The following is an 11,886-nucleotide window of genomic DNA, read 5'->3' as shown; positions in this document are numbered from 1 at the left end:
CCAATCACATGCGCATATTGCTGTGACGTGCTCTTGGAAGAAGGTCGCTGTGGTTTCAAATTCTCCGTGGGAAAATCTGGGTTTGACAGCGTTCAAGAGCAGGTAAGCGTTTCATTATGCCTTTATATTTTTAGCTGCATGTATTAATGCGACAATACTGGATGCCAACCGCCGTAAAAAGATAACAAGAAGAAGAACTGATTGTATTGCAGACCTTTTCAGTTAGTGGTATTTGCAATGTAATGTTGGAGTCCTTCTTTCACCATGCATGTTTGCCGTTCTAGCTGAATGTTGCTAATGCTTTAAGTTAGCTGGTGAAATGGTGATGTTCAGACCTGGCGTCTGTTCTGGGACTAATTTGAGTTAGTGTTCTGTTAGACAGCATATTTGCTAGTTTGAGTATTTAATGCTAATGCAAATGTAATGTAAGACCAGCTAACATTACCTAGCTGATCTCGGTGATGACCTGTTTAGTTAGCTAACAATTGAGCTAGTTCAACATGTATAAACGGCGGTCCGTAAAGCACCTTTGTTCATGTCCTTTTAGCTAGCATTGTTGCCAGCGCCTCTTTTGAAAGTTGACGTATGTGGCGCTCTTTTGAAAGCTGTAATTCACCTTGTCCACGTCCAAATGAGATCTCAACATGTTGGTTAAAATATGCATCATAAATATGATATAAAATAGTTGTGTGGTCTTCATTTGGTTTTTGGTGTTTGACAAACTGGAGCTAGCAAGCCTTTTCAAGCTAGCATTGAGCTAAGAGTACCACTTGCCTGTGCTTACTTGTGTGGCAAACTGTTATTCTAAGAAGCACTTAAAATGTCTAAAAAGCCTTACATTTAACTTGCTAATGCCTGCAGACATCCTGCTTTAATATGTGGGGGATCCTAACTGAAATGTAATTCGCCGCTTGAAAAAGACAAAAATACTCAACACTGATATGTTGAAATCATTGGTCTATGGTTATTACTGTCCTGAAACTACAACAATGCAAGACAATGTATATTTTATTGACAAGCAGTTTTGGGTGTTTTAATTTAGTTCTTGTGCACTTAATCTGTTGACATGTCAAGAAATTGTAATGATGGTAATGCCATCATTTTATCAGAAAAATACTAGGGAGGAGGTAGTCATGATATTCTGTCAATATGCTGCAGTTGATGCTTATGATGGTGGTGGAAGTGATTATGGTGATGAGGAGGTACTGTATATTATACTAGCTTTGGGGGACCTGCTATGGACATTGCACTAGTGCAAGTCACCCTTTTTATGTTGTTTTTGTATCTAGTTTTGTATGTTTGTCTCATCTTCTGTACCATAATTATGCTTGCTGCAGCACATATTGCCTACCTAGAGTTGTAACTTGAACCTGATCTCAATGGTATTCTATACAATGACAATAAAGGAGTTATATTCTATTTTGGCTTGATATGTGTACATTTTTTATTGCTGCACTGAAAATAAATTTTGAAGATCTAAATTACAGAAGCAATGGCATTTCATTGGTAGGATAGAATGGAGATCAAAATTACAACACCATGATATACCTTTTTTTAATACACAAAATCTAAATGTATGGTTAGGATTTAGTAAGTAAGTGACCAATCAGCAATGTCGTGGAAAGGTAAATAACGTAATAAATAAGTTTAAACAACGTGTCAGCGACGTAAATCTAGGGATGACTGCCTGGCGACGTAATCACAACGTCGGGGTAAGGTTATTCTATTACATTGTCAAACGTAAAGTTGTAAGGACGTAATTGTTACGTATCCACAACGTTGTTTTGCGACGTCGCAGCGACGGGGCGCTGGTCTTACGTTTTTATGTTAATACTACGTAATTTGATACGTAAAGCTGATGTTACGAGACCAATAGAGGGTATGCACATGACGTCACAGTAAGTGGAAGTCACTGCGGTTACACCCACTGAGTGGCAGAAAGACTATCAGTGGCAGCGTTAGCATTCAGCTTGAATGCCGTGAAAACACAAAAAACACACCTAAAATGGGAAAGAGCTGTTGTGCGATTGACTGTACAAATAGATTCAACAAGAAATCGGAGCTATCTTTTTTACAGACTGCCGAAAGCTAAAGAAAAGAGAAGCAAATGGATTGCTGCAATTCGCAGAAACAACTGGAATCCAGGCACCGAAACGTGGATTTGCGTTTGTCATTTTGTGTAAGGTATGTTGGATTTTTGGGTAAAATCATGCCTTAAGTTATGTAGGCTACTGTATTGACTACTCATCAATTAAATATTTAGCATCTTTCATTTATATTCTGTGTAACTGAAGTTTTTGTCAGCATTTATTAAAAAACATCCATGATGAGCCTTGTGTTCTACAAACAAAGGGGGATGGTTAGATAATTTATATGCTTGGCTAGCTAATACTAAAGTATGATTTTACCCAAAAATCCAGCATACCTGACACAAAATAACCGCAAATCCACGTTTTGGTGCCTGTATTCGAGTTGTTTGTGCCAATAGCAGCGATGAATTTGCTTCTCTTTTCTTTAGCTTTCGGCAGTCTGTAAAAAGATCCGATTTCTTGTTGAATGTCCATGGACCACTGGTTCTTTGGTAAGTTGTAAGGATCACTGTCGAGTCCAACTGCCTTTAATTTTAGCAGATAATCGTTTGTTTTACTCCCGGTTTTGCAGTTTCCTCTACTAAAGACAGCCATGTCGCGGCATGTTTTGCCACTCAGTCCCGATTGAGGGGGCGTGTTCCGGTGGGAAAGTGACGTCAGTGCATACCTTATAGAGGACGTTAACAGTACGTCGCCACAACCACATTTTGTTAGGAGGGCTGTGATCAACGATACTGTTTTATAAAAAGGTAAGTTGTACGCCACTAAGCCACGCAAAAAATCTGTTCAATTATGTATCTATAAAAATGTCACCGAGACACGACGGGGTTATTCGCTGTTGTGTTGCAGGAAAGGCCTGTCACGCCTAACGTCCAGCTATGAAGTCAGCCTAGCTACCCCAGAGCTAGCTTTTCAGTTGCATTGCAACATCAATAACGAGCTGTATTATCTAATTCTGTGCACTTTCAAATATTTTGTCATCGTACTATGTTAAGGTGGTCTTATTTTCATAAATTTCGACAGTTGACTGACTAGTAAGCTCCTTTCGCGTAAATAGTGTTGTGATCTAACCTCCATTTAATAATTGCTCATACACATTGCTGTCGCGTTCCTTTGCTAGCCAAACCAGTTTAGCTACCTGCTGCTGAAATTAAGATGGATGTTGCTCAAATAAAATAGAAGTCAGTTTCTTCACTTTGTGCTGTAATTAGTTAGGGTAATTGTGCCATTTCGTAACATAATCAATTTACGGAGGTCAGTGTATCTAGGTTAATTGGTCTAGATATGTATTCATTTTCTGCAAGCTAGCTAAAATTGCAATGTTTTGTTGTCGTGAACATTGAACGTCCTACTTGGATCTGAAATTTAAAGAGGTGAATAAACGTCCGAATGCTGGCTTGAAACGGAATTATTTGTTCGTGCATGTGTGTACGTTACCCAAGCTAAAATGGCTGGCTGGCTAGCTGACCAGCTACAGTACACGCTGTTCCCGTCATGTGTGTGTGTTATGCAATCTCGGCACGAAAACAAAGGACTAGAACGACCCCCATGTACACACATGACTTCTAGCTGTCGCTATGATAATTCAGGTGTGCTATGTTAACGTCGGTCCACGATAAAAGTGTGGTGCTTTTTTCTCTAAATATGGGCAAAGCATTCTGCTAGTAGCGTTGTCGCGTTATACATATATATAAATATAACATTAACTTGAAGTCTAAATGAGCATATCTTTATGTTGGATTGCATCGATTCCACCCAGTGAATCAGCAGTGAATAAATACCAGTTTTTACGAGCGATTGGGTCGTCAGTTGACAGCCATCGATTTGCGCTTTTTTGTATCACGAGATTAAACTTTCAATGTCAGAGTACTTAGTTCACAGTCCTGGGCGTGCAGAACGTGCACTTGATTTATTGAAATCAGGACTGCTTGTACAGCTAAACCTGCTGACTGTTGGCAGAATATCGCTGCAGTAAGAAGTTGCAGAAGTCCAGACCTGTCTTTGTCAATCACATTTGGTAATTGTGGCGGTTTGCTGCTGTTGGCGGACCTTTGGCTAGTTATATTCTTCTGGAACCGATGTAGGGGTTTTAATCTAATTGTGCTTGGTGCGAACAGGCTTGGATATATGACTTGGATACTGTTGTTAGTCTCGTGTATCTGCAAAGGCTGTAGAGATCACCCAGTGCTGACCAGAAGCAGTGTGGTTTAGTTCAGTTTTTTGGGTGATGATGACGGACCTGGATCCTTGACCCTTCTCTCCGCTCATTTGATAAGATTAGCCCGGTGTCACTTGTGCCTTCTGTTTTATGAAGGTCCACCGGTCCGGTGAACTCAGCTGGCGCCGATCAGAACCCAGTGATGGCAGCTCATGAATTTGGATTTGGCTCGGTGAATTAAAAGTACCTGGGTCCAGGTAATTTACCTGGCAGGTGAAAAGAGCGTGCCAGCGCGCTGCTGGCTACCGCACCTTTCATCACCGGCACACCGTTATTTACCTGGCCCAAACTCACGACAATCCTGGAATTAGTTCCCTTTCTGTGCCGTACTGTAGAAACGTGGAGAAACTGGTTTTGGCACTGTGTGTCCTTGTTGGTTTAAGGGGCTTTTCATTCTCCATCACTGCTTGAGCACCTGAGTCCCTGGACAAGGAAGGAGAACCTGAACCCACCTGTTTACAAACGCCCTGTTCTCCTTCCCTGCATCCCGCTGCACCTCAGCCGCACAGGTACACGAGCTCACCTGTCCCTGCTGCGTCTCCTGTTGCCCGGGGCAGCCGTTACCATGGGGAAGGCCTTCTCCCAGCCGCCGAGAGGCAAGGACGACAGCCAGGCGGACCTGACGTCCGCGCCGGAGTACAGCGACGTCCACGGCGAGGACAGCAAGGACGTGTCCCAGTTCCCTTACGTGGAGTTCACTGGCCGAGACAGCGTCACCTGCCCCACCTGCCAGGGCACCGGCCGGATCCCACGGGGTAAAGGGGGCGGGTGGGGGTGGGGGTGGGGGCCAGGGCGAGATGAGGGGGCAGGGTGAGGTGGTGAGGGGACAGCGTGGGGTACTGGCTGAATCTCGTGGGGCGAGGGGGCGGGGTGAGGTGAGGGGCCTGGACCTGGGAGGAAAGGAATGGGAGGGATTCTTTAAAATAAAGAAGAAAATAAGTGGTCTTTGGAGAAGCCATTCTTTGGGGAACCCCTAAATTTTGAGGAGGTTTATTGACCCTAACATACTGTCCCCTTAGGCCAGGAGAACCAGCTGGTTGCTCTGATCCCCTACAGTGACCAGCGGCTGCGGCCCCGGAGAACGTGAGTATAACACTTCCCTGCCCTTCCAGCAACGCTCAGAGGGACATCCTTTCAGCCGTGTGCGAGTTCCTCTGATCTCAGAGTATCATTGCCCCAGCTGTTTTTGGGGAAGAGGGGACTACAGACACAAAGTATCTAGGAAACGCAAGGTTGCTGTGCAACAGTATTGTTAAGGGCTTACATGTCATAATGTTCATTTCTCGTCATTGATTTAAGAATGACGAGGAATTGATACAGAGCACCGCTAAATAAATGCAAGGTGGTGTTCTTAACCCATCCCAGATTTTTTTGTACTTCTACAAATAAACATTCTTGTCGGTTTCAGTGACTCGAAATCAACTGATCACATCAGCAATGAAAACATCAACGTTTGGTAGCATGTCTAGTTTATTGCGTAATGCGTGCCTGATGTTGGTGCTGATTGGTCTGCAGAAAGCTGTACGTCACGGCGTCCGTGGCCGTCTGCCTCCTCCTGTCCGGCCTTGCCGTCTTCTTCCTCTTCCCTCGCTCCATCGACGTCTCCTACGTGGGCGTCAAGACCGTCTTCGTCACCTACGACCAGGACAAGAGGATCGTCTTCCTCAACGTCACGGTGATCTCCTCCCCCTCCCCCGCTCCCCGCTGCGTCTCTGTGTTTGGCCAGCGGGCGTGGTGGAAAAGCAGGCACCATTTAGTTTTTTTTGTATCCAGGTGAAAAGCCCGTTTGAGTCTGGCACCTCTTTTTCAGTATTGTATAATCATGAATCATTCATAATCAGCCTAATAAACAAATATTTGAACTGGACACACTCTCCAAAAAAGAAAAACTTATCCAAAGCAGTTTTGTTTTAGCTTGTAAATGTAATTTATTATTACTATTAATATTATTATTAATAACTTTTATTTATGCAGGGTAGGTTGATCGAGCACACATGCTCTTTCACAGCAGTGCTCTGTCAATGCCCCTCCCCCCCCCCCCCATGAAACCTAACCTGCATGTTTTTGGGCTTTCTTTGGATGATGTTAGTAAGTTGGTAAATGTTTGTAAGTTTCTAAATGTTAGTTAGCTGCTAAATGTTAGTAAGCTGCTAAATGTTAGTAAGCTGCTAAATGTTAGTTAGCTGCTAAATGTTAGTTAGCTGCTAAATGTTAGTTAGCTGCTAAATGTTAGTTAGCTGCTAAATGTTAGTTAGCTGCTAAATGTTAGTTAGCTGCTAAATGTTAATATGTTTCTAAATGTGTTTCTGTTCCTCCTGTTTCTAGAACACTCTGAACATCACCAACAACAACTACTACTCTGTGGAGGTGGCCAACATCACGGCGCAGGTGCAGTTCGCCAAGACGGTGATCGGGAAGTCCCGCGTCAGCAACGTCACTACCATCCGCCCTCTGGACATGCAGCAGGTCGGTGGAGCCGGTCGCCGAGCAACCCGAGTGACGGACACTCCTCCGGGATGCATGTTTTAACGCTCTTTCTGTGTTTCTGTCTCTCGCAGATCGACTACATGGTTCCCACCGTCATCGCTGATGAGATGAGCTACATGTAGTGAGTATCTTACTGTGTTTCCATTTCATTCAATCACCCTTTGAGTCCAAAAGTGCACCAGCCAATCACGACCGAGTTCTGTGTGCTTCCTCGTTGTTTTCGTCCAGTGAACTGTCAGTCCCCGAAGGCAGCCAGCCATCGTGTTCTTTCTCTCTTCCAGTGACTACTGCACTCTGCAGACCATTAAGGTGCACAACATCGTGGTGATGATGCAGTGAGTATTCCGTTCCCCGGTCTGTACCAACTCAGCGCTGCGTGGTCTTCTTTTAACATTTATCTTGGAGGGGGGTGGGCTTGGGTTAGGGCTCATGCATATTTTTTTTTGTTTATGTATTTATTTTAGGAAGTGCTTCTCAGTTGAGTTCCCAAAGCACTGTGCGTAACGCAGCCAGCGGTTCTTCCACGGGCCGATTTGGCTGCTGTGAAAAATGAAAGCCGCTCTGTGTGTGTGTCTCCGCCCTCGTCTCCAGGGTGACTGTTACCACGGCGTACTTTGGCCACGCGGAGCAGGTTTCCCAGGAGATGTACCAGTACGTGGACTGCGGTGGGAACACCACCTCCTTGCACGGGCATGCCCAGACGTCCAGCGTCATCGCACACCCCGAATAACAGCCCCGCCCCCTCCGCCCTCCCGCGCGGCCGCAGCGAGCCCCCCTCAGTCTCCGGTCCTGCCCGGGCTCTTCTTCCGGAAGGTTCCACCGTCTTCATCTTTACAACGAGAAAAAGCGACGATGACAAGTGATCTCCTGCTGTTTTTAGATGCCGTACAGCTGTGGTGCCAACGCGTGGCTGGTTGAAGATGAGCGTCTGGGGGGGCAGCCATGCCTGGTGAGCGAGCTTGGGTTCGGGTGGGCGAGATTACCCCCCCATTCCTCTGGAGTCTCAGTGGTATTTCGGAAGGGGATTTTTAAAGGGAAAAATATTTAGTGAAATACGCACTTTAGATGAGCAGCAGTAAGCTACAGGAGATGGTCTCTCAGTTCCGGTTCACTAACCTCTCAGAAACACTGACGAAACCACTTTCAATGGTGTCTGTATATAGAGTTATTCTTTTTTCTGTTTTAACAAAATCAAAGTAAAATTATCTTGTGGTGTTGCGTTTTAACTGGTGCTTGTGAAGTTGTCTGTCTTATTTCAGATGGTTGTTTAAGCATTCAAAAACCATTTGCTTTTTTCTTCTTTTTTTTCCGAGGTTCTCAATTCAGTTTAAAGCTTATGGTGGCTACCATGACAACCATTTCATTACCTCACCCCAGGGGCGATACGATGGGGCCCAGAGCAGTGTGTTGTCACAGAAACGAGACGGGTCCTCTGCCAATCACAGAGTACATTGGTAAAAGCTGATTTGGGTGTCAATTTTGCATTTGGCAGATGCTCTTATTCATGGGGCCAAGTATCTCCAGTTCCCTCCCCAATTTGGAGTGGAACCACAGCCGCATTCATGCAAGAAACTCGTCAGAGTCCCGAGTCTGAGCCCCGAGTCTGAGCCCCGAGTCTGAGCCCCGAGTCTGAGCCCCGAGTCTGAGCCCCGAGTCTGAGCCCCGAGTCTGAGCCCCGAGTCTGAGCCCCGAGTCTGAGCCCCAGTCCCGAGTCTGAGCCCCAGTCCCGAGTCTGAGCCCCAGTCCCGAGTCTGAGACCGAGTCCCGAGCCCCGAGTCTGAGCCCCGAGTCTGAGCCCCGAGTCTGAGCCCAGTCCCGACTCGAGTCTGAGCCCCGAGTCTGAGCCCCGAGTCTGAGCCCCGAGTCTGAGCCCCGAGTCTGAGTCCCGAGCCCGAGTCTGAGCCCCGAGTCTGAGTCCCGAGTCTGAGTCCCGAGTCTGAGTCCCGAGTCTGAGTCTTCATACGTGGCTTTCGCGTACAGTCCGCGGGCGCCCGATAGACCAGCCGTGGTCGCTGAATGGCGGTGAACGTGGATCCCTAACTGACTGAACCCCCCCGTACCCTGGGTGATGCAATCCTTAACCGAACAAGCCATCCAGCAGCCCCCATAGATTACATTCTAGGCAGTTTATTTGTACATTGAAGTAAAGTCCCTTAAGCAAGGGTGAAACAGCAGTGGCCCAGCTGGGATTCAAACCCACAACCTTAACTTCACAAGCGCAGTTCCTTACACTATGCTGCTAATACAGGCGCCATGGTAATTAAGGGATATCTTCTGTGTTGTCGTCCCTTATTTAATGCAAGCTCTGTGATTGGTAGAGATGCTCTCTGGTTTCTGAGTGGAATCTGAGGACACGCCTGTCCTGCCCCCCCCCCCCCCCCCCCCCGACACAGGGAGTGACCTGTAGGGGGTGCGGGTCCTCTGTTTTGGATAAGCTTGGGATTCTGGGAACACTGCGCACTCTACCTTGTGGAGTTGGCTAAGCGTAACAGCGGCTCAAATGGGACGTTCTTATTTCCTGTTGAGTGCTGTGGTAAGGAAGCACTTTCCCACTTCACAGTTACTGAGCCCAGTTCCTCTTGTCTGTTTGCACAGAACCGTTCACCTCTGTAACACTATTTTATGGTATGCAAAAAAAAACAAGCTATCACCTTTGTAAAATTCGGAAATTAAATTGTTCACGCATCCATTATAAAAGCGTTTAGCACCGGTGTTAGTCGCTTTCATAGTGGACGCGCTATTTACCGCGAGTGAGACCTGTTGGAAATTTTGAGTACATGCGCTATGACCGCCCCCTTGTGACTGTTTTTGGCAGGTGCAGTTTCTGTGAATTCAGAATTGTGATTGGTACGGGTAATTCAGACAACGCGACCCTCTCGAATTTAGGTCCTGAATCAAATTCAGACGAGACATTTCATCTCTTGAATTTTAATTTAATTTATTTCTTTATTTGAAAAGGGACAATGTACATTAATCAACATTTAAACAAATGTAAATGTACCCGAGTTAGCCAAAAGGCTAGTTTTGATTGGCAGTCCCTTTGTAATTACTGTAATTTGGCACATACATCATGTAAGGTTTGTTTAAGCAGAATTTATTTCATCTTTTAACAGCAAATCAGCAAAACAGCTGAATTTAACGCTACATCTTTAGCTATGTGCTTTCTTAGAAGGGATTTGGGCATCCTAACATTGTTTTTAAATAGACATTTTTAAAAGAAATTTGCAAGAACATGTTTCTGAAGAAGAAAGTTGATAAATCCATGTGTTTGTTTGGTGTCGTAGGTTTTAGGAACATATGTATAGCCTATACATGTATGGACACCTTGGTTTGTTTCATTGTAAATATGAGGTTACACTTTTACGGGGATTAATACTTTGTTATGGGATGTAATCCCTGTGATTAAATCCACAAATCATTTTGATTAACAATGTTTGAAACTTGAGCATACATTTTGTACAGGTTTAGTTGTTGGTATGTCTTTTTCCATTTTTTGGCACGTGTTCCAGCACGGTTGTGGTCCATCGGAAGCACTGAGCTTCGAGCTGGATTATCGCTCCGGTGGAAAAGCCGGGTATGAATTCGTTCCTGGTTTGCACGTGCCCGACGCATCGTGTGCGGACTTGCACTCGCATCATTATGAAGGGGTGACAAGTACAGTTTCCTAGTTAAGCTGGAGACTTGCGCTCATCATGTTGTGGTCACATCGATCAGTATGAAACCTTTTTGTCTTCTGAACATTTCAGTTTTGCTGTGGGTTAAAAATGCAATAAAGTCATTTAAGGATTAAGTACGCCTGCAGTGTTTCTTGTGAACTAACCATTTTATGTTGATGTTTGTTTGTCTGTAGACTTATCACTGTATCTACGCATCACATTTGATATTTGTACCAGTAACAGTAAAGGGCAGTGCCTTCTATAGTGTACATGTTCCCTTGTTTAATATAAGAAGTGTTAGTTCCACTGTTAAATGACATGGCTTTATTTTTGCAGAGCAAACCTGTTTGGACTTTCCTGTGGAGCATATTTTAGAAAGAATTCATGCATTGGATTTGTACTGCAGATCTCCACAACAATCAGTCACAACAATCTCTCCTTGTATGAATGTGCCGAGGTAATGTCTTTACAAACCAATCATGACTTTTTTAGATGTTTGGCCTGATGGTGGCGCTAGAGGAGAGGTCAAAGTGTCACCAAATTCAACAAATTTTTTCCTCTTGGGAACAGAAATGTGCGCAGCAAATTTCATGCAAATTTGGCCATTACTTTTCCAGATGTATGTTACGGACTGATGGACAATTGGATTCTTAAAATTCGTGTTTTCTTTTCCATTTCCGGTCTGTAAAAAGTAGCACACTTCTGTTGCCTTGTTTTCTTTTTCTTTCCGTCATTAATCTTTGAAACGCGGAACTTTACAAATCACCACATTGTGTGTTTGAATACCAATAAGCTCTACTGTCGTTTTGTCCATTTAAAACTCATGTTTGCGAGGTAGAAGGTAGAACAGCGTCCGAGCGTGCGGCTACGACGAGATCTGTCGCCTCTTTTGTCAGCTGCGTGAGTTTGTGTAATCAGACTCTTTGAGATGGCTTTGGTAGGCTAGGCTAGACATAGGCTTACGTTTTAATTTGGAACTGGAAACGCATTACTTGTAGAAGACCGGTTTAAAATCCTTTTATTTGGCGAATTCCACACAATGAAAGGAAGCGCGAGTAGAACACAAGGAAGGTCTGCTGCATGTCGTTAAATATCGAAAGGCCACCTGAATTCCAACGGTGGCCCGCCTGTTTCTGCACTGCTGATATTTGGCCACAAAGTGTCGTCATTGCGGTAACTAAAACTCCCAACAGATCTAGCTGTCCTTTCGACTGCATTTTAGAATGCATCCTGTTCCGTGTTTTTTTTAGGAGTTTAGACTTTAAATAGATTTAGAAAATGGGTTTAAACGATAATACATTTGATACTTTTTACAAGCAGTGCAACGTAGTGGGTTGTTAATCTTGTGTTTGTGTGTTTTTTTAATTTTTTTATTCGCACGCCCCAGAAAACTTGTGATTTCATGAAACAAAATGAATCGAGTCAGACGTGTATT

The 11,886-nt window shown here is 44.5% G+C and overlaps 1 protein-coding gene across 3 annotated transcripts; it reads left to right on the top strand.

Moving 5' to 3' along the window:
- Nucleotides 1-14: 14 nt before the first annotated feature.
- On the top strand, nucleotides 15-10,585 carry LOC135262269 (transmembrane protein 106B-like). Of its 3 annotated transcripts, XM_064349258.1 has the most exons (10): nucleotides 15-102; nucleotides 4,810-5,063; nucleotides 5,328-5,391; nucleotides 5,824-5,983; nucleotides 6,634-6,774; nucleotides 6,867-6,916; nucleotides 7,077-7,130; nucleotides 7,387-8,396; nucleotides 8,533-8,570; nucleotides 8,724-10,585. In XM_064349258.1, exons 2-8 carry the CDS (start codon nucleotides 4,874-4,876, stop codon nucleotides 7,523-7,525), a joined length of 798 nt encoding a protein of 265 aa, XP_064205328.1. In that variant the 5' UTR covers nucleotides 15-102; nucleotides 4,810-4,873; the 3' UTR covers nucleotides 7,526-8,396; nucleotides 8,533-8,570; nucleotides 8,724-10,585. The 3 variants fall into 3 exon arrangements, with proteins under 3 accessions (XP_064205328.1, XP_064205327.1, XP_064205326.1); XM_064349257.1 differs by lacking the exons at nucleotides 15-102; nucleotides 8,533-8,570 and adding an exon at nucleotides 2,644-2,839 and having other exon boundaries at nucleotides 8,744-10,585; XM_064349256.1 differs by lacking the exons at nucleotides 15-102; nucleotides 8,533-8,570 and adding an exon at nucleotides 2,644-2,839.
- The last annotated feature ends 1,301 nt before the right edge of the window (nucleotides 10,586-11,886 follow it).

The sequence above is a fragment of the Anguilla rostrata genome, chromosome 8 (genome assembly GCF_018555375.3).
Source record: "Anguilla rostrata isolate EN2019 chromosome 8, ASM1855537v3, whole genome shotgun sequence".
In the NCBI taxonomy this organism is placed as follows: Eukaryota; Metazoa; Chordata; class Actinopteri; order Anguilliformes; family Anguillidae; genus Anguilla; species Anguilla rostrata.
This window is presented reverse-complemented; position numbering and strand designations above follow the sequence as displayed.

Coding starts and splice junctions, on each gene's coding strand:
- LOC135262269 (XM_064349258.1), top strand. CDS start 4,874: ATGGGGAAGGCCTTCTCCCAGCCGCCGAGAGGCAAGGACGACAGCCAG. Junction 5,064..5,327: donor CACCGGCCGGATCCCACGGG/GTAAAGGGGGCG, acceptor CTGTCCCCTTAG/GCCAGGAGAACCAGCTGGTT. Junction 5,984..6,633: donor TCGTCTTCCTCAACGTCACG/GTGATCTCCTCC, acceptor TCCTGTTTCTAG/AACACTCTGAACATCACCAA.